The sequence below is a fragment of the Poeciliopsis prolifica genome, unplaced genomic scaffold (genome assembly GCF_027474105.1).
Source record: "Poeciliopsis prolifica strain line A6 unplaced genomic scaffold, Auburn_PproV2 SCAFFOLD049, whole genome shotgun sequence".
Taxonomy (NCBI): Eukaryota; Metazoa; Chordata; class Actinopteri; order Cyprinodontiformes; family Poeciliidae; genus Poeciliopsis; species Poeciliopsis prolifica.
In genome coordinates, this window is record NW_026562424.1 from 1,626,243 (window position 1) to 1,647,522 (window position 21,280).

At 39.8% G+C, this 21,280-nt stretch overlaps 3 protein-coding genes across 4 annotated transcripts in view; 1 reads left to right on the plus strand and 2 right to left on the minus strand.

The window, feature by feature from the left end:
• Positions 1-97: 97 nt before the first annotated feature.
• wdr24 (WD repeat domain 24) lies at positions 98-7,223 on the minus strand. The gene is made up of 11 exons (XM_055057932.1): positions 7,119-7,223; positions 6,411-6,466; positions 5,146-5,633; positions 4,569-4,746; positions 3,069-3,741; positions 1,856-1,956; positions 1,674-1,789; positions 1,500-1,604; positions 1,058-1,401; positions 791-975; positions 98-529 (listed from the first exon to the last, which is right to left on the minus strand). Exons 3-11 carry the CDS (start codon positions 5,624-5,626, stop codon positions 361-363), a joined length of 2,352 nt encoding a protein of 783 aa, XP_054913907.1. The 5' UTR covers positions 5,627-5,633; positions 6,411-6,466; positions 7,119-7,223; the 3' UTR covers positions 98-360.
• Positions 7,189-11,795, plus strand: zgc:112496 (uncharacterized protein LOC541336 homolog). 2 transcript variants are annotated; one of them, XM_055057958.1, is made up of 6 exons: positions 7,189-7,302; positions 8,171-8,314; positions 9,000-9,093; positions 9,586-9,772; positions 10,674-10,826; positions 10,898-11,795. In XM_055057958.1, exons 2-6 carry the CDS (start codon positions 8,193-8,195, stop codon positions 11,059-11,061), a joined length of 720 nt encoding a protein of 239 aa, XP_054913933.1. In that variant the 5' UTR covers positions 7,189-7,302; positions 8,171-8,192; the 3' UTR covers positions 11,062-11,795. The 2 variants fall into 2 exon arrangements, with proteins under 2 accessions (XP_054913933.1, XP_054913934.1); XM_055057959.1 differs by having other exon boundaries at positions 9,613-9,772.
• A 3,387-nt stretch (positions 11,796-15,182) lies between these two features.
• Positions 15,183-21,280, minus strand: part of rhbdl1 (rhomboid, veinlet-like 1 (Drosophila)) — a 33,351-nt gene continuing 27,253 nt past the window's right edge. Inside the window, 3 exon segments of the mRNA XM_055057945.1 lie at positions 15,183-17,543; positions 19,128-19,188; positions 19,936-20,036. Of these exon segments, the coding sequence (XP_054913920.1) occupies positions 17,272-17,543; positions 19,128-19,188; positions 19,936-20,036 (434 nt within the window). The 3' untranslated portion in view covers positions 15,183-17,271.

The following is a 21,280-nucleotide window of genomic DNA, read 5'->3' on the forward strand; positions in this document are numbered from 1 at the left end:
TAAATAAATTAAAGGGATATGAACTTTTTAAAAATTCTGTCTTCCTGATCTATTTGATGTAAACAATGTGAAGACAAACAGGCTTCCGGAGCCGAACTTAACATCAAGTGTTTTAATGTTTCGCTCAAATCCATTTTCCTTCTTATAAATTAATGTTACATTATCTACAGTCGCTCAAAATAAGTGTTAGCATGTAAAACAGTAACTCAGATCTGAAAACTGTAAAATGTTGAACATTTCCATCGCTGGTTTTACATTCGGGGGTCTGATTGACCTGTTGCTGTGACGTCACATGAAGGCCAGAGGGGGCGGCAGAGCGCTCCGAGGCGTGAAAAACGTTCCCCAGGTGTGCATCGGGTCTCAGGTGTATTCACACAGGTGGCCGCATCCGGCAGGGCAGTGAGAGTTGTTCTTCAGCCAGTTCATGATGTGCTCCAGGTGTCCGCCGTGGCTGCAGCCCTGGCACCAGACGAAGAGCCCCTTCACCACATGGTGGCACACCGCACACGCACTGACACACTGGCGACACCTGCAGGCCAGACGCACACGCTTATGGTTTTCAAACAAGGTGCAAAAAATAAACATTTTCAGTTAGCAAAACTGCTAAAATACTAAACAAATAATTAGCTCTGCAATTAGCGCATTAGCAGAAGTGACCCCAGTAGGTCTAATAATAACCAATAATATTTCTAGAAAGTAACTAAAAAGTTCGATTTAGTTAAATTGATCTGAAATATCTAGAAAGTGAAGAGTTTAAAAAAAGCAAAGATGTAATCTTTAATGTTTGTACCTGTCACAGATCCATCCCTTGTTGCTCATTGGCCGCTTGCAGTTGCTGCAGTTGATGTGCAGTGTGGTGGAGGTCTGGTTGAGGCAGGTGATGGCGCTGCAGGTACTCAGCTTGATGACCTCGTTGGAAACGTTCCACAGTTCGAACCGCTGCAGCAGGTCAATATAGGACATGTACCAGTGCTCCTACGGAGGCAAAGCAGGTCCAAAAACTGTCCAATCACTTCACAAAACGCCAATAAACGCTGCTGCTGCTGTGTCTCCTGACCTGAGTGAGGTCGTCGATCTCCTTGCGAATCCTCTCCCCCAACACGATGAGCACGGACACGGCCATCTGCACGTCGCCGCGCTCGGCGTAGTGGCTCAGCATCTCGCGCACGATGGGGCAGAAGAAGCTGGCGTGTAAATGCGGGCTGTACAGCGGCTGGGAAATGGAGATGAGCGAGAACGACTCGATGGGCGTCAGGCAGGCCACCTCCGCCTCGTTGCCGCTGACGTGCGGCGAGTCGGCCTTGTCCTGCTGCAGGTGCTCCGGCGCCGACGGGTTGTCGATGATCTCGTGGCGCAGCTGGAAGGCCTCGGGAGGCAGCGTGTACACCGGCTCCTCCGCCACTGCAGAGAAAGCAGCTTCAGGCTTATTGCTTCAGGTTAGCGCAGCTAGCGGTGCCCAGTGCAAACCGCTGAGGTGAGCTGCTGGGATCTGGGCTGACCCGTTTGGCTGTCGTGCTCCATGGGGTAAAGGTCGTCGTCATCCAGCTCTGCGTCTCCAAACATGTACTCTGTGGGGCCGTCGCTGCCCTCCGTCTCCTCGTTCTCTGGAAACGAAGCCAGACTGATTCACGGGTCGACGGTTTGAATCCCCGGCTGCGAAGCGGCAACTTTACCTTCGTTGTTGTTGCTGATGTGCGAGTTGCCCGGCTCCAGGTGGATGTTGTCCTGCCGGCTTTCGCCTTTGCAGCGCTCCAGTCTGCTCTCCGGACCCATTTCTTTCATGCTGAAACTGAAAGCAGAATCATTCAGGTTCGCTGTTCCAGAAATCCGGATTCCAGTCTGAGAACCGGATTACCTGTTCATTAGTGGTAAGCTGCCCAGTTTACTGAGGCTGTGGTTTGGACCGGGTGCCGGGTCAGAAAACATTATTCTCAGCATGGTCCATGTTGTCGAAACCTTTCCATTAAATAAAGGTTTGTTATTTTGGTCAACAATCGGCTGAACTTTTCCACATTTAAACAAAAACTTCACATATTTTTACAGGATTTTATGCAAAATACCAACAAAGATCTGATGCCAAAACTTTATTCCAGCTTTTCAAGATATTATTTTTATTGTTTTCTAATATTTTGACTTTAATCACAAAACATTTTTATTTTGTTCCCATCGTTTTGACATTATTCTTGAAATGTAAATGTTATCTTTCAATGGAAAAAAAACATTTATTTAACGCGCTAAAATGGAAACAGGTGGTGAACTGATCGATTGGCCCATTTTTTACACATTTGGCAATATTTTAAAGTTCGCTCAAAGAATACATGAAACTTTATGGAAACAGTGACTGCTCAAATCCTTTCCTTAAATCACATTAAATAACTTTTATTTTTCAATTAAAATGTTTTTTTTCCCTTTTTTTTTCTCACTCAAAATAAAAAAACTTTGCAGAGAAAAGTTTTTGTCCACTTTTTGTGGGTTTTTATTTTTCTTAATTTGCCAACAGGGAACGAGAAGCTTTGCTTTTCCAATTGATCGACATAATTCAGAGTTTTTTCCTATTTTGTGCCAAATTTTAAAAGTTGCTCATAATTTGCATGTTGACTGGAAACATTTACTGTCAGCATTTCTTTCTCATGCTGAAGTTTGCATTAGAAAATCTTTATTTTTAAATAAGTTAATAAAAAGCCTGTGGTGTTCTGATCGACCCAATTTAAATTTTCTTTCTATTTTTTGTGATATACCAATAATTATTGATCAGGTTTTTGATGTAAATATGTGAAATGCTGCCCAGATGATGCTGGTTTTGTTTTTCATTTTTTAAGTGGGGAAACTTGAAACTGCTGCTGTTTATTCTTTGCTGTCTGTTGTGATATTTAATGCTATTCATTTATTAATGCTATTCATTTATTGGCTTTAGTTCCTGGTTGCAGCAAAATAAAATGAGGAAATTTAAAGAATGAATATAATATAATTGAATGTTAATATAGATTCCTCTCCGTATTGAAACGGATCAAATTCAGATTAAAAAATACTTCACTGATTGCAGAAGGACCTGCTTCGTTCTGTCTTACCTGCGGTCGTTTGAGCTCCCGGGCCACCGTAGCGTTGTGGTCGCACAGCTCCGTGAACGGCTTCCCACTGAGCAGGTAGAGTTGGGCCGTCTTTACGAACCAGTCCATGCGGCTGCTGTCCAAGTCCGTCTCGAAGACGCTCAGCGCGCTGGACACGTGGGCGAACTGCTCCGTCGGGTTGGGCTTCTTGAAGGAGAAGAACGGGTAGCGGCGGTCCCCTCCGGGGTACGGCTTCCTGCCGGCGTCGCCGCTGACCAGACTCTCGTTGACGGCGAAGGCCAGGTCGCCCATCAGGCCGAAGCACAGGCCCTCGGGGTTGGCCTTGTTCACGGGCCGCGTGGCGTCCTTGAACATGTGCTGGTAGAGCGTGCTGTCCTTGGACCCGGACAGCAGGTAGTGGGGGTCGTGCTGGTGGCGCCACACGATCCCAGTGGTCACGTCTTTATGCTCCTCGAAGGTGGCGAAGGGGATGAAAGGTCTGCGGATGTCCCACACGTAGATGTTGTGGTCCACCATCATGGAGCAGGTGGCCAGGTGGAACTTCTTCTCCGGGCGCCATTTGACCCGAGCCACCGACGCGATGGTCTGGACGCAGTAGATCTCCTTGGCGCGGTTGGTGGTCATGTCCCAAACCTTCACCATCTTGTCTCTGCCGCCGGTGGCCAGCCAACCCCTGAACCAGGACAGCAGAAAGCAGATGGTTTCTAAAACGAAACCCTCACCTGAACCGTTAGAGCAGGTGTGTCAAAGTTATTTGGGCCAAATCAAGATCATGAAGGCTCTTAAAGGGCCGGTAACACATTCTGGCACAAATGTTCACAAACTGTTAATATGTCAATGAATTCTTAAAATTACATAATATTATTGAAGATCTTTTCAGTCCCTTCAGGAACTAATGATAAATGCGACTGTTTATTTACTCGCTGTATGAATCATGGACTATAATCACACATCAACTAAATTCTCAAGAAACTGGAGGGATTGATTGATATAAATTGGCAGTAAACCGATAAAAACTGCATTGATATGATTGATAATATATTTAATCACACTTAGTGTTTAGTCTAGACTGTGGAGGGCCACATAAAAAGCTACGGCGGGCCAGATTTGGCCCCCGGGCCTCGAGTTTGACCCATGTGCTTCAGAGCCACATAAAGACGGTTACAAAGTCCGTCTTCAATCAGCTGAAGAACATTTCTGGGTTTAAAGAAGAAACGTCCCAGAAAGATCGAGAGAAAATCCTGAGTCACATTGACTGTAAAAAGCAGGAAGTTAGTTTATAAATCACTGAACGGCTGAAAGATCAGCTGCATCCAGACGTCTCAGGTCTTCTGGTTCTGGAGCTTCTATGCTCCACAAATCTGGAACAAACGTCCAGAAAACGTCCCTTTAATTCAACCCCTCCAGGTTAGAGCTGCTTCTGAGTCCCTGGATCAGCTTGTCAGTTGTGTGTTGATGTTCGTTCTGCTGCGCTGCTGCAGAAACGCGGCGGCGTCGTACCTGTCGTCCGGATGCCAGTCGCAGCAGAACACGGGGCCGGTGTGAGCCGTGAACATCCGCTCGTAGCGATCCGGCCGCCTGATGTCCCACAGCTGGACGTTCCCGTTTTCAAAGGAAGCAGCGAAGGTGAAATAGTCCTTCATGCTGAACTGGACGTCCCTGACGCTCTCCGACTGACCTGCAGCCAAACGCAGCAGCTTTTCACCGTCTGCTTTTCTGACCACTGAAATTTTACCTCTAAAGGTTTAGTACGGTTCAGTGGAGCATCAGTTCATCAGAACTCAAACCATAGAAGGTCTTCAGTCAGAGGCTCAACCAGATCAGTTGCAACACTGTCTGCTACAGGAGATCCTTCCTTCAACATTTTTAGATTCTTTAATATAATGTTTATTTACTGTCACATTTTCACTTGATCTGTAGTTAATTTTTAAATCTTTATTGGTGTTAAAGCATTTCAGTTTAAAGTTGCTGAAAAACTTTTGGCTCTTCTGCTATTTTGATGCTTTATGATCTAATATCTCTGTTAAATGTCTTTGATTATGTTTCTGCTTCCTGTTTGTTTCTGTAGCTGGTTTACCTGAGAAGGTGCTGACTGACTCCTTCTTGCGCAGATCGAAGCATTTCATGAATCCGTCCTGTGAGCCGCTCAGCAGCATGTAGGCCTCCGTCGGGTGGAAGCACACCTTGTTGACGGTGCGTTTGTGCTCCGTGAACAGCTGGTCCTGCTTGTTGCGTGACGGTTTACCCAGGTTCCAGGTGACCACGGCGCCGTTGGTGGCGGCCGTGGCCAGCAGGTTTTCCTCCATCTGGTGCCACATGACGTCGGCGCAGCTGAAGTTCAGCGACGGTTTGCGGCCGACGCGCAGGTTCAGCTTCTCCACAAACTGCTCCTCCTCCAGGGCGTAGATCTTGAAGATGTTGCGCCCGGCGACGACCACCTGGGCGGCGTCCCGGCACACGCTGATGGCGTTGGCCGGAGCGTCCAGGTGGCAGAACATGGTTCGGCCGGTGATGCTGCTGCTGCCGAGGGCCGTCGTGACCCGGGACATTTTCTCCATCTTCCTGCTGCAGGAAAAACAGGAAAGAAGAGTCAAAAAATTATTTCAAGAAAAAAAACTATCTGAGAAATCTGTAAAAAAAAACAATAAAATATAAATTACGCCAACAAATCAGAATTTAAATGTAAATGGAGGAATGAATAAAATATGTAAAATAATAAAAAAATAAATGAAAAATGTAGATAAATTGAAACATTTAAATAAACCAACAAATTTAAAAATAAATATGTAAAAAAAAAAAACAGAACATAAATCCACACGTAAAAAAACAAAACACATGAAAAAATCCTAAAAATGCATAAAAAAAATCATAATAATTCCTCGTTCTGGAAATTCTTAATCTGTTCAAAATTCTTAAAAATGGATCTAAAAATGCCATTAAGTTGTACGTCTTCCCTTCTCCTGTCAGTGAGTTTTACACGTCCACTGTATGCATTCTGAATAATAATTGATATTTTTTATTTAAGAAAGAGCCAGGCAGCTCAGCAAACCTCATCTGGTCATTTAACTTGATTATATGACCAGTTCATTATTATAAAACTTATTTTTTATATAAACTGATGGAATTTGACTCAGTATGGAACCGTACTGAATAGTTTTAAATAATATCTAAGAAAGATAAATAAAATGGTCAAAATGTTTAATATTTTTTATAAAAAGAGTTCCATATCCTACCAACAGGTGGCGATAATAAATACACAACATTAGAGCCTTAGTTTGTATCAGAAACAATAAATAAATAAACTCTAGACATATTAATAATTATATCAGCTGCAGTACTGACTTTATGAAGAACCGATGGCTTCATCAATCTCTGCAGCTGGACAGTTTCCTCCCAACCTGTGAGAAACATCTGGGTCAGAATTTCACACCATCTGATTCTCAAAAAAACATTCAAGTTTTCTCCAACTATAGAATACAAGGCATCGTGGCAAACTGTAAAATTAAAAGGTTATGCTCTCTTATTAAATAAAAACTGCCAAACAATAATAATGAGTGAAAAAACCTTCAATATTACAATTATGAGTTCATCTTTGAATAAATTAAGATTGATTCAGAGATTTAATTATGAAAATGTCTGCATAATGTTGTAAAACATTCACTATTAGAGTGGTGAGTAAAATGATCCATTGCTTTGAGAATATGACCTTTGACTTTCTGGGTGCTTTGATAGGTTAGAAACTAACCAATCACTTTGTAAATAAGATTAATCAATAGTTTAAATGACCTTTAGTTTGGGAAACTATTGTAGTTTTTTTCTGTAATACAGTAATTAACACTAATGTTTATTAACCATATAGAGTGGAATTAAATGTTATATTCATCAATTTCAGAGAAATATTTCACTGCAATTTATGTGAAAAATATTAAAAACATTTTGTTTTTGTATTTGTTGCGATGCCCGTTTGTACAGCTGTATGTTTGTTGTTGTTTTTCGTGTAACCATAGTTGTGAATGACATAAAGAGATAAAAGCAGCATGTTCTGATCACCTGATTGATAAGGAGCCTCTCGGTGCTCACGTGAAGATCATCCCCGGAGCAACACCAGCTAGCAGAGCCGCAGCCAGGCTGCCCGCTTCCTAGCGAGCTTCTCCCGACTCGCCGCTGCGCCGCAGGTTCATTTCTCTGCTGAATCTGTTTATCCGAAACAGCCCGCTTGATTCCCGCTCTGCTGGTGAGTTGGACAGAAAACGGCTCAGCTCGCAGGAGGCTCAGCTCACTTCCACCATAAACAGACCGCAGTGTGATGCTAACATTAGCCGGTCCGCCAGAACCGACACACGGACAGCGCGAAAGGCGGGCAAACGTTTTACGTATAAAACTGTGAACAACTCCGTTACAAAAAACAACAAAAAGTACATAAAGTTGAGGAATACCGAAAAATAAAGCGGTGTCAAACTACAAACCTTATGTTCTGAAGCTGTTGCTCAATGCTGGTAACACCGGAAATACTATTTTACTGTAATCTCGCGAGAATTACGCAAAGCGGCCCAGTTCACCTTCCCCAAGAAGAGATGACAGTTTTTCTCAACTGGTACTGGAAGAAAACCTGGTGTCTAAATATTTGGTTATTACTAATATTGAATAAGTTTTAGCCATTGTTTTTATCCCTGGAAATTTTAACTGAGTAAAACAGAGGTTAAAGTAATTATTAAAGATGACATCAAAACAATTTGGCAAGAAAATTATATTCACAGAATAAAGAAGGCATCTATCTATCTATCTATCTATCTATCTATCTATCTATCTATCTATCTATCTATCTATCTATCTATCTATCTATCTATCTATCTATCTATCTATCTATCTATCTATCTATCTATCTATTCACAATTTTAACATTTTCTATTTAGTTTTCTGTTTCTATTTTCTCTGTCCAGCAGGTGGCGGTAAAACTGCGGTTGTAAATTGCCAACAAAACATGCAGAAGAACAAGAATCTAATCCGAGATTATTTGAATTGAAATACGTTTTTCAATGTGTTTTTATTGTGCTTTATGCTGAAAGTTTAAGCAAACATCTTTCTTCTGCTGCGATTTTTAGTTGAAGCCGTGCCCTCTCCAATATGGCCGCCCTGTTCGGCTGCGGGAAACCGGAAGTGTGGAGGAGAGTTTATGAGAAGTACCGGGACGTGATGGAGGCCGCGGCCAAAGCCAGGAGGCCGAAGCTCCTGCAGCTGGACAAATGGTGATTTCTGCTTTTCAGCCCTGAACGCAACACAAAGCCGCGTCAGCGCATTAAAGACAGGACAAAAGTAGGACATTTTTAGATTAATCTCAGAAATTTTGTAGAAAAAAACACGACATTACTGAGTTTAAAAAGTGGAAAATTTCCTAGAAAATTTTTTAGATTAATAAATTTTCAAGAGAAAAAAATTCTGAGTTTCAAAAGTCTAATATTTTTTAGAAAAAATATGAATCCATTTAGAATTAATCTTAGAAAGTTTCTATAAAAACCAAAAATCCTGCGAGTTAGAAAAGTCAAAAATTTCAAGAAAAAAAAAAGTGAGATTATTTTCAGAGATTTTAGAGACAAAATAGGACATTTATGACATTGAAAATTTACTAGATTAAACTCAGAAATTTGGGATTAGGATAAAATATTTTCTAGGAAAAAAAACAATTAAAATTTAGAGTTTGAAAAGTCTTACATTTTTCCATTTGGAACTCAAATATTTCCATGTTCTTTGTAGAAATTTTCTGAAATTAATCTGGGTTTTTTTTCTATCCAACTATTGACTTTCAAGCTCCTAAATTATCTCTCGTATCAAACTGTCGCCACAAGCTGTCAGTTTCAACAAATCTGATAAAGAAAAAGCATTTTTTAAAATAAAAGCTACTTTCTGCAGCTTTAAGGCAATATGTCTGATCAGGTACCAGGAGGAATTGCCGGCGCTGATTTTGAGTCGACCTGACAAACACATCACTCTGTCAGAGCTGAAGATGCTAATGGAGTGGAAGCTAACGGTAAGTGCTAACCCCGTTAGCTGTTTCCATTACAAATGTAAACAAAAATTTTTCTACTGATGTTGGAAAAATACAATTTCACCATTGCTGTTTATACTAAATAAGAAATTAAATTGAAATGATGTGAATATGTTTGCTCACACGATAAGTCACTAGAAAATATCATCATCCTACCACTTCCTGTCATCTTCTTCATAGTTTCTGGCAGTAGTAACATCCTGTCGTTTCCATTGTAATTCTGTAAAATAAATCAATTTCAATGTGGCCCAAAAACCCACGTTATGTTAGTGCAGAAAACATTCCATCAAAAATGTGAGTTTTTGTAAAATTTGTGCCTTAATTTCCAACATCTCAATTAGAAGCGCAGCAACTCTCTTCTGCAAACGGATCCTGCAATAACCACAGCAGCTACGTTTCCATTCACCATAGAATTGGCCGACTTGACATTTGCTCGCTAACAGACGACGTTTTGCTCACATGCGTGATGTGAAGGCAGCGTGTGTCTCGTGTGTCGTCCAGAGGGGGAAGTTCAGGCCGAGGCTGCAGCAGCTGGTGGCCTCCAACGACCAGGACGCCGTCCAGAAACGCTCCAGAACGGCGCTGGGCCTCCTGCCCGACGTTCCGGCCGCCGTCGCTGAGCTCAGCGGCCTGAAAGGCGTCGGCCCCGCCACAGCCTCAGGTTGGCGTCTTCTCACTCCCCTCTGCATGAACACTGCAGCGGTGAATCACAGCGGCAGCTCAATATTTCACAGCGAAGGCTGGAAGTCTGGCTGATTGATTTTCCAATAAGTTCAGAGTCTTGCTCTGTTCAGACGGAGGAGAACCGCGCTCTCTTACCGCCGCACTCGGCTGAGCCTGCAGGCCAAACTTTATCTGTCCAACATTTTTCAAAGATAAAATCATAAAACTAAAACCATCTGCACACAGAGACGCTTAACAGCATCTTAATGATGTAGACATTAAAAAACAATAAAAGAAATTAATTTCCACAGGAAAAAAAAAAACAAGGAAATTTCTGAATTTGAAGAGTTCAAAGTTTGCTTGAAAAATTTCAAATTTTCTATTAAAATTTTTTTTTCTGAGTTTTACAATTTGAAAATTCTTGGAAAAATCTCAGAAATCAGATGAGACAAATTTGATAAGAAACATCTTTAAAAAACTTTTTCTAGAAAAAAACAGAAATAATTAAGTTGAAAAACTAAAAGAAATACGAGAAAAATCTCAAATGTTCTGTAAAAACAATAAAATTCCTGAATTTTAACTTACAAAATTTCTTTTCAAAAAAATCCTATTAAACTTTCTATAAAGGAAAAGAACATTTGAATTTGAAAAGTCAAATAATTTGCCAGAAAAATCTCAGAAATTTGTATTTGAATCTTTAAAATTTCTGAGAAAAAAAAAATAAAATTTTTCATAAAAACTGTGAAATTCCTGAATTTGAAGCCACATGTTTCCTGGAAAAAAAAACAAGAAAATTTTAGTTTGAAAGTCAAGAAATGTAAATTTTGAAATGAATGTCAGAAACGTTGCAGAAACCTGCATATTTCTGCGTGAGTTGATGACTGAGTGTTTTGCTGCAGCGGTGTTGGCAGCAGCGGCTCCGGCTCTGGCTGCCTTCATGTCCGATGAAGCAGTGGAGAACGTTCCCGGCCTGCAGCCCGTTCAGTACACCGCCAAGCACTACGCGCTCTACCTGGACAAAATGGCCGCCCAGGCCGCCAAGCTGAATCGAGGTGAGGCGCCGCCCAGCTGAGGGTTTGCTGAAGAGCAGATGGGAATCTGTGGCTCTGCTTTCTGCTCCCAGTGGATCCGCTGCAGGACTGGACGCCTCACCGGCTGGAGTTGTGTTTGTGGGCCGCCGCCACCGCGGCCAGGCTGCAGCTTCCGGTTCTGGAGGATCTGAATGGCGGCGACCCGCTGACCTCAGATGGCGACCAGAGGCCAGCCAAGAAGATCAAAACTAATTAAAACACGTTGGTGAAGTTAGTAAATTACAGTTTGGGTCATTTAGCCTGATACAAGAGGATTTGTTTCCAAAATCCATATTTTCATAAAGTTACTCACTTAGAAAAGTCAGTTTCTAACTAAAAACTTCATTTACACTCTAAATATTTAGTTAGCAAGCTAAATATTTCTTACTAAATATTTTGCTTCAAACAAAATATTTGTTCAAATTGGAGTTATTTGGCTAAATATTTATCTTGCTGAATGTATGTTTAGTTTGTAAACTAGTTAGTTAGCTAAATAAATGTTTAAATATTAAATATTTAGCCTGCTGAAGTTAGTTAGTTAAATATTTAACTTGCTCACTATTTAAATAGTTAACTAGCAAAGTATTTCTACAGTTTATGCAGAGAAAATATTTTGTTTGAAGATAAATATTCAGCTAGTTACTTTGCTTTAAGCTAAATATGTAATTATTTAGTTTGAAGTGAAACATTTAGCTTACTCGCTAAATGTTTTATTTGCAGTTAAGTATTTAGTTTGAAACTGACATTTATAAATGAATTAATTACATGGTGAAAACATGAGTGGAAAATGAAACCTGATTTTATTTCTATATTAAAAGCTAAATAACTCAAATTATTTAATTAATTTACAAACACCCACACTTACAAATCTCCAAACTGTGGAGGATGTCTAAAGGTTTGTAATTTTGTATTTGCAGAAAGAATAAAGTTTTCTTTATGGAAGAAAGAATGCATCCGCAAAAATTAGCATTGATTTCATATTTTCATAAACAATTTTGTTCTTTGTTATTTTATCAAGTCATGCAGAGAAAAGAGCAGTTAAAACTAGAAAATCTCAGGACCTGCTGCTGAAAATTAGCAACAATGCTAAAGTTAGCTAAAATGTATTCAATATTATGCGGCGCACAAACATGAACATAAATATGTGCATGTTGACCAACCTACCTCTACGGTATTCAGTAAGCTAAACGTCGCTAATGTGTCACATATGAGCTAAAATGCTAACGTTAGCCGTATCATCATGTTAGCGTTAGCATGAGAGCTAGCAACAGGAACAGTGGCAGGATCAGGATCGAGCCGCTTGTAAGGATTTATATTACAAGCATTAAAAACATATTATACATACATGTATAATATGTTTTTATTTGTTATATTGTGGATCTCATTCTGCATTAACAGACAAAAGGAAAGTAAATAATTTAATGTTACTTTCACACCATGCTCCCTTTGCATGACAATAAATCATTAAAACCCCAAATTGAATGAAAATGAATGTCGATGGCGTCAGTTTGTTTAAGATTCACTTTGTAAAAATGAGAAAATGAAAAATCAGCAGCACCATGTGGCCACAGTATTATTCTTTATTTATATTGTTTCTAAATTAAAGCAAAGTACAATGAACAGTACAAAGTAAAACAAAATATATTCATATATATACAATATAAAATGGTTCCATTCAGAACATTTAAAAAGTACAATAGTTTGTGAAGGAATTCATGAGGATTTGGATATAAATTATCCACTCGTAAATTTAGTTTTCCTTTAGTTTTGACCCAGAGAAAAATAGCTTCTTCTTCTTCTTCCTTCTTTTTATTTTTTTTAAATTTTTATTTAATATTTTTTGTAAACGCTGTTTGGCTCGACCTCTTCTCTGGTGTGAGAGATTGAGCCTCGTAAGCTTGGCACCATTTTATCGATACAAGAAAGCAGCTCATGAAAAACTACCACAGCAGCGCAGGCAAGACGTTCGGCTAATCTCAGCAACAATGCTATTGATTGCTATCACAATCAACTGGAGTTTCTTCATTTTGCAAGGCCAATAGTTGCTCAGTTGTTGTGAACGTGTGAATAATCTGCAGCAAAACCAAGAAACTGGAAAAGGAAAATGAAAAGAGCTGAAAACCTCAAACTTTTAAAAACAACAGTCGCTTTGTTTACATTGATGCTAATTTTGTGAGTCAAAATGCGTCTAAATGAGGCGGTGGATATTTTGGTGGGGAATGAAGCTGTTCATTGAAAACATTAAAGAAGCTGTTTAGCAGATTTAAATGTTTCCTGTTTATGAATATATTTGATTTCAGGAGCTGCAGAAGCCTGAAAGAGTTACCTAAACCTACGAACTAAACGCTACCAAAGGCAACCTGGCGCGGCTTGTTGGCACAGAGCAGCTGCAGATATTAGTGCTAAAGCTAACATCCGCTGCAGCTAACACCTGCTGCGGCTAATATCCGCTTCGGCTAACTTCTCTGACAGACTCAGAACAGGTTTATGGAGAACCACGGCGTCGTAGGGACATTGTATAAAAAGGAGTAAATTTCCAGGGAAAAAACTTCAAAATTCTGAGATCAATCTCAAAATTTCTAAGTTTTTCTTGCAAATTTTCAACTTTTCAAACTGAGAAATTTTCACGTTTTATTCTATACAAATGTTGAAATTTCTGAGTTTTTTCTTGCAAATTTTTAAAGCAAAGTTTTTTTTACAAAATTCTAGAAAATGTTTGCTGTTAATTTCAGACTTTCTGAGTTTTTGTCACAAATTTTTGACTTTTTAAAATGAGTAATTTTGTAGTTTTAATCAGAGATTAACTTCAAAATGTCCGTTTTTTTCTAATTATTTATTTTTTTTATTTGAAATGGCCGTAATTCACCATCACATATGGAAAACCAATCAGTTCCAAAATCACAAAATAAACTTCGTCTGTCTTTTTCTGGGCGTTTCCATAAGAAGGCCTGAGGCATTTTGGGTCGGTGGTTTGGCATTAAATACAGATTCTAGATTAGCTTTTTCGGAAACAGCAACAGAAAAATGTAAAAACCCAGAACTAAATGTTCAGATTAATCTGAAGATATTTAGATTTTAGGCTGGGTTTTCGTCAGTCTCAGCCGTGAGGTTTTATCTGCTAACAAAAAGCTGCAGGCGGCGTTGAGTTCACAGCCGGTGTGCAGATCCACTGAGTAGCCCTTTGTTCCTCCTGATTTCCACTGAATCTTAGACCACAGAGGCACACTAACCTCATTACAGGCTAACAGGCTAACACTTCCTGATAAGTTTCAAAGATCACTGCCAAATATTGGCAGCTCTCTTAATGTTGAAGTTGATCTGAAAATGGCTTTTTGAAGCTGCTTGAACTCTTTAATCAGACGCTTCCTGTACCTGCTGATAGTTTCATGACTTTCAAACCCAAAAGCATAAATTAATTTAAATCCCTTCAGACAACTTTTGGACTAAATTACCCAGAAGCATTCAGTTAATGTTACCACCATCAGAAAATTGAATATTTCCAGTTTGTTGTTAGCGAAGCTGCATTCAGGCGGAGCGTAGGGGCAACTTGGAGGTGTGGGCGCTTGCTAAGTGATGCTGCTACTCTATGAACAGGAAGTAAGCAAAACAAGATGAGTTCAGCTACATGAAAGCGTCTCAGAGGTTTGAACAAATCAGAACAATTTCATGATGAAACATCCATTCATTCACACGTTTCTACAAAGTTTCAAACCAACAAGCGTTTCGTTCTCATCGGCCGTATGACGGGTGAAAAAGCCCCACAATCACATCAATATGTCAGATCATTGGAATTATTATTCATCTGTCCGCACTTAAAAAACTGGAAATAAATATTAAATAAACAAACAAATCAATCCATTATTATTTAAGTGAGTCAAATGGGAATTTTATATTTAAATGTGGGAAGAAATAATTGGAACAATTTTTTTTATCTTAAAAACTGACATATTTAAATAAATTAATAAATCGATTTATTTTTAATAATTCTCAAATTTTAGTGTCTTTTCCATCATATAAATGATGAGGAATAGATTTATCTATTTAAAATGTTTATTTCCAATTTCATTCAGCATCTGAAATAAATAATTATTTAATAATTTAAATAAAAAATTGTGGCCCTTTTGACCCTCCATACAGTTTCCTATGGCTTAATATATAAAGCACTGACTAAAGATTTATAAAATCTGGTTGGTGGTTCCCTGACAAACCGGACCGAAGCCGATCGGGATTCATCAGGACGACCAGACCAAATATTTTGCACCATTTGAAATTTTTCTCCTTTTCCCTTCGAAGCGGGAAAATCCCAATAAATACGGTTTGGAACAACACAACATCCAAGGAGAAAACGGGGACAACAGGGTAACACTTCGTCTTTTTTTGTTTTTACACTTACATTCCTTTACAAATGTTTACAGTCCCTAAGAAGAATGAGAAACTGAGGTATTAACTCGGCCTGACGCAGGTCAGAGGTCAGGCGGGCGTCGCCTCTTTGAGTTCAGCTTTCGATCCGAGGCGACGTCGGTTCGCTCACGTTGACAGGCGGTATCAGGCAGCGGTTACTCTCAAAGAAACCGGAGAGCATCGCGTGTGTGTTGTGGTGGAAACCACAGAGCATGACATGGCATATTTTACACGTCAGGACAAACATGGCGGTTGGAGAGGCGTCCGATCGCTGGGTTACAGTCACTTTTCTTTTTCTTACTTTGTCGCTTTGTGTTAGGCGTGTGTGTGTGTGTGTGTGTTAGGCGTGTGTGTGGGTGTGTGTGTGTGTGTGTGTGTGTGTGTGTGTGTGTGTGTGTGGGTGTGTGTGTGTGTGTACTATTTCCTGTATCCACAGTGTAGGTGTCATGAAAAACCAAAAAAATGCAGAAAAATGTTGTTGGATGAGCTGATGCTATCTGATGCTAACGGATCTCTGCTAGAGATGCACCGATTAATGTTTCCTTTGTCTGCCGATTTCCAATATTTTCCTTTTTTTTGTGGATTTTAAACTTAATCAATTATTATTTTTATTTTCTAAGAATTATAAAGTACAAAAATGAGAAAAATTTTTTCCCATAGGTTCTTTAATAGAAGAAGCAGAAATAAAAACTTATGTATTTTCCAGGCACCTGGCGGCCATTTTATAGCAACATCAAGTAACTATGTTCATAACTTCAGTTATAAAAATGTTAGAGATGTCAAATGTGACTTAAAAGACATTTGACTTCCTGATTCCATACATTGAAATTGGGCCTCTGTCTCTTTAAGAAGCTCTGCCTTCAGGAAGTCATCCCAACATGGCTCCTCCATCAATCCTTTAATGTTTTTGCCAGCGTTGCTCTGAGCAGTGGCTCCTATAATGAGCTCAGCAGCTGTTTGCTAATTGCTGCTGGCTAGTCTGAAGGAGCAGTGAGGGGGAGGAGCTACACCTTGAAGGCGGAGCTAGGTACATCCAGGAGTTTTGAACAGTTGAATGGTTGCCATGGAGATTAAAGGACTAATCAAAAATGCTTTGTTTTAGATGAAAACATTAAAACACAGAAAGATCAAAAATAAGTTTTAAAAGACAAATTATTATATAAATAGTGAAATTTATGCCATTTGGAAGCTTGATTTTTTAAGTTTAGGTGACTTTGTGCTGTTTTTGCGATAAAACTTAAAGTTTTACGGGACAATCTGATCAATCAGAGCAAATCAATGGAAAATCGTCCCGATTCCAATCTGATCGGTGCATCTCCAACCTTTTTGAAATAAATGAAAGTTTCACTCTGTCGTGTTTTTCAGTTTGAACTAAGAGCTGCAGCAGGAAAACCTGCCAGCTTTTACACGTCATGACGCGTCATGACGTTTCTGCCTTTCCTTCCAGAGGCACATGTGATGATGTCAGCATCTTCTGGTTTGAGGTCTTTGCATGAATGAAGCAAACGGAAAACAAACAGCAGGTTGATGCGGATGAGGTTTTCTACATATTCATATAAAAACGACAGAAAGCTCAGAGGAGCCTCTGGCTGTTGCTACTGTAATCCCTCTTTAATAAAAGAGAAACATTTCTTTGATTCGCAAAGTTTCAGTAAAAAAGGATCCGGTAACGCTTCGCCTGATGCGAGCGCAGCTCTGACTAAACGCCGTCAGAAACAACATGGAGTCGTGGTGCGAAATGTTTACGGCTGTTTTTACATGTCATTCAGTTAATAATGACACTTTTCATGAATTTTTAATTCAACTTTTGGTGCAACTTTGGACTAAAAGTGTCATAATTTACAGAATAATGCAAAGTTTGCTCTTTACATAAACTTTTAGTGCAACTCTTAAAGTGTCATCATTTTCTAAAGACTCCTCCATGTTGCTGTTTGTCTCTCGCTCGCCCTGCAGGTGAAGAGTTACCGATTATTCTGCCTGGATTGTTTTTTAGTTTGGTGGAACGGGGAGCAACGCGGAGCCGCCGTCATGGCGGCGGCGGGATCTGAACGCCCAGCAGCTCGTAGGCGAAGATGTTCCAGAAGATGGCGAAGAGGAGGAAGGTGATGAAGGAGAAGACGATGACCCACCAGGAGCATTGCTTCTGCAGACTCTCCTCGTAGCTGCGCAGGATGAGCAGCCCCATGCTGATGCCCACCACCGCGCCCGACAGGTGGGCCATGAAGCTGGGCTGCGGCCCCGACGACGGCACCGGCGGCGAGAAGCGCAGCCAGACGGCGCGGCCCACCTCCGAACTCACTGCAGGCGAAACCCAGAGATTAGTGGTGCTGCGGGCCAGACGCTGCAAAACACAAAATATCTGCCAGCAGTTTAATCTGGTTTACAGAGGAAACGTCTCAGCAACTGCAAACAAGAAAATCTTATTTAATATCGATAAGAAAAATGTTCAGGTGAAATAATCTGCCAGTTTATTTCTATCAAAGAAACGCAAACGAGCTCATATCAGCAACAACACAAGAATAAAGACAGAATATTACAAAATAGAATCATAACAGAATAAAGGTAAAAAAGGAATAGAAAAGTAATTTTAATAAGAAAAACCTTCAGTGGTTATTAAGCTCTGCTAACTTTCCCTGCTTCTTATAGAATCAACTTTATAGTTTAAAAGTCTCTAAACGTCCTGCTACTGATGATGATGGAGGTTTAGATGAATTACGTTATTTTATTTGCAGAAGCGCAAAACAGACTCGATGTTCCTCCTTTTACTTTTAGAAATTATTTTCATAAAATTCCAAATTAATTCTGCTAATATATTCTGCTTATATTCTTATTACCACTTTATTGTGGTCAAATAACTTTATTTACAAAGGTTCACAGCTGTGAACCTTTTTTTCTTGGAATTTTACAATGTTTTTGTACTTTTATTAGATTTTTGTTCTGCTGATATTTTGTCTATTTGCATAATTTCATAATTTTCCTGGATCAAAGACATTTATGAGAAGATCAAAGGATTTCATTTGTTTATTGGAACAAATTTTCTTCTTCTATTCCAGGTTTTTAAGAACTGAAAACCATTTTTTACAGTGAATTTACAGTTCGGTCTGATGCTCGTGTTTCACCAGACAGAGAAACTGATTCAGTTTCAGACTGTTTTCTGCGACCCGTCTGTTTGTTCCAGTTGGGCTCGCAGGCGGCCGGACAGATGGAGGGAACATATTGCTGAGCAGCGCTAACCGTTAGCCGCTAGCCGCCATCATTATCACATCCCTTCACATCGACGCTGCCTCATACTTTCTGGTTCAGGGAGTTTCAAGGTTCATTGAAGGAAAGTTTCTGCAATAAAATGTTTAGCACTGCTAGCTAAGTTAGCTATGCTAGCTAAGTTAGCTCCAGGAGCGAAGCAGCTTCATCAATTTGAATGGAAATCAGAAAGATGAAAATTTGCTAGAAAACTATTTTCTAGAAAGATTTTTAAGAAACTAGATTTTACAAGCTGAGATTTTTTTGTTTTCATTCTGAAAATTTCTAAGATTAATGTTAAAATTTCTCAGTTTTTCTAGAAGTTTTATGAGATTAATCTCAAAATATCCTTGTTTTTTTTTCATATCAACATTTCTCAGTTTTTCTGGCACATTTTTGATTTTTCAAACTTAGAATTTAATGTTTTTCTCTTAAATATAATAATAGTTTCTAGAAAATGTGCAGCCTTTAAATGTCCTTGTTTTTTTCTTAATTTTCCCTAAATTCTTATTTTCAGTTAAACTCTGAAGTCCTTTTCTTCTTGGCTGCTTTGTAAACTTCCAGCTGAATAAAGTTCAACGTCTGTTTTGAGGTTTTGGTCGTCGACTGTTAGAGATTTTATCGTGGATGTAGGAAACGTACTGCAGACCAGCGCCAGGATCATGCGGAGCAGTTTGTACGGACAGCGCATCCCGGCCCAGTTCTGCAACACAAAGCAGAAAAAAAACAACTCAGTGCAGAAACACGACAAAAACTAACAGATTAGAGCGTAAACATCTGAGAGGAGGAAGCAGTTGAAGCAGCGATTACTGGTTCCAGTAATTAGGATCAATGAGAGGAAAACAAGGGATGAATAACTGCAGCGACTCTTCGAGACGTCCAAAGCAGAGCAACTGCGACTGGCTGCACGGCCCTGAAGACGTCCTCAAGCAAAACGTAAAGAGAAACATTTGATTTAAAACGCAGATGAACCTGAACTGATTTATTGTCCAGTCTCTGAATAATATCATCTTCATTGTGCGACAGTTTATCGTCCAGTAAAATTTGTAATTGTGACACGAACAGACAGATTGACGGCTCTAAGGAGAGTTTATTTCATTAAATAAACTATTTTTAATCAAATAAACTCTTATTTAATCAAATAAAGTCTTTTAATTAAATAAACTTTCCTTTTCTGGCCTGGAGGCTCAATAACAAACCCAGTCCTTCGACGCTCCTTTCACCTAAAGTTATGAACTGATAAAAACGCCAAGATCTCTATTATCTGACGACCTTCTCACACTGATGACCTCACCGACATCGCTGCGATCTGATTGGCTGAAAAAACTCCAGAAACAGGATGTGGGTCGGTTGGCATTTCATCTCTGAAAAGTGGCTTTTCAGACCGAACAAAGCTGCTGCTGATGATGATGATGGTGATGATGATGGTGATGATGGTGATGGCTGTTACCATGACGACGTTGGCCAGATGTGCGGAGCAGAGAGCGTAGACGCCCCCGGATCCCCCGACCACCGGAGCACGCATGTCTGTGATGGACACCGTCAGCGAGCCTGAAGGACGGAGAGCAGAGGGAGAAACGAGGGAATCAGAAACGACAAGAGAGAGAGAAGAAGAGGAAGAGAGAGAGAGAGAGAGAGAGAGAAGAAGAGAGAGAGAGAGAGAGAGAGAGAGAGAGAGAGAGAAAGAGAGAGAGAGAAGAAGAGAGAGAAAGAGAGAGAGAGAGAGAGAAGAGAGAGAGAGAGAAGAAGAGGAAGAGAGAGAGACAGAGAGAGAAGAAGAGAGAGAAGAGAGAGAGAGAGAGAGAGAAGAAGAGAGAGAGAGAGAGAGACAAAGAGAGAGAGAGAGAAAGAGAGAGAGAGAGACAAAGAGACAGAGAGAGAAGAAGAGCTGCATTTTTCCGCGGCGAGGGACAAAAACAATAGCAGTCAGATAACGAGTCGAGTCACCTTCCTCCAAGTGTTTTCACTTTATCAGCTGATCTTCACATGCAGTTATAAACACACACACACACACACACACACACACACACACACACACAGCAGATAATCTGAGGAAACAGAAATTAAATGAAGGATTTTTCCAGCCAAACCAGACGAAGTGAAGAGATTAAAATCCCCTCAGATGGACGGAAACGTTTGTTCAGCTGATTTAGGAAACACAGATACAGAAGTACATTCAGCTCAAAGATGTACTGATGACGAGCAAAACGATGAAGAGCATTACACACTTTCATTTAAAATACAGAACTTACACAAGTTCAGGTTAAAACTACGACGGAGGATTTATGGTGGTAATAATGTTTCTTAATTAATACGAGTCACAAAAAGTTACATTTACTGTTCGGGCCGCAGCTCAGAGCTTCAGTGCAAAAAATGTCAGTTAAAACAGAAAAAAGCAACTAGAAACATTTAGTTTAACATCATAAATACGCCCAAATATCACAACATTTCTGGCAAATATCTCATAATCTGAGATTCTGATTGCAAAAAATGAAGTCTATGAATTCAGTATCATTACAGAGATAATGTTTGTCTTTGTAAATATATATTCCCTGCTTTGGATCTGAAGATGTATGAACGGCTGATTGTTGCTTATTGAAGAGGAAATAAACTCAGATTTGTTTCTTCTAAATATTCACTTTCATTCAAAACTTTTCTTCATGACAACATGCGACACGTTCGCCGTAAATAAATAAATCCTGGATCGGAGACACTGATCAGCGTGAAATTATTTACTAGTCAACCTCCAGGAGAATTCACCAAATGCAGATAAAACTAGGAACATTTTCACTGTT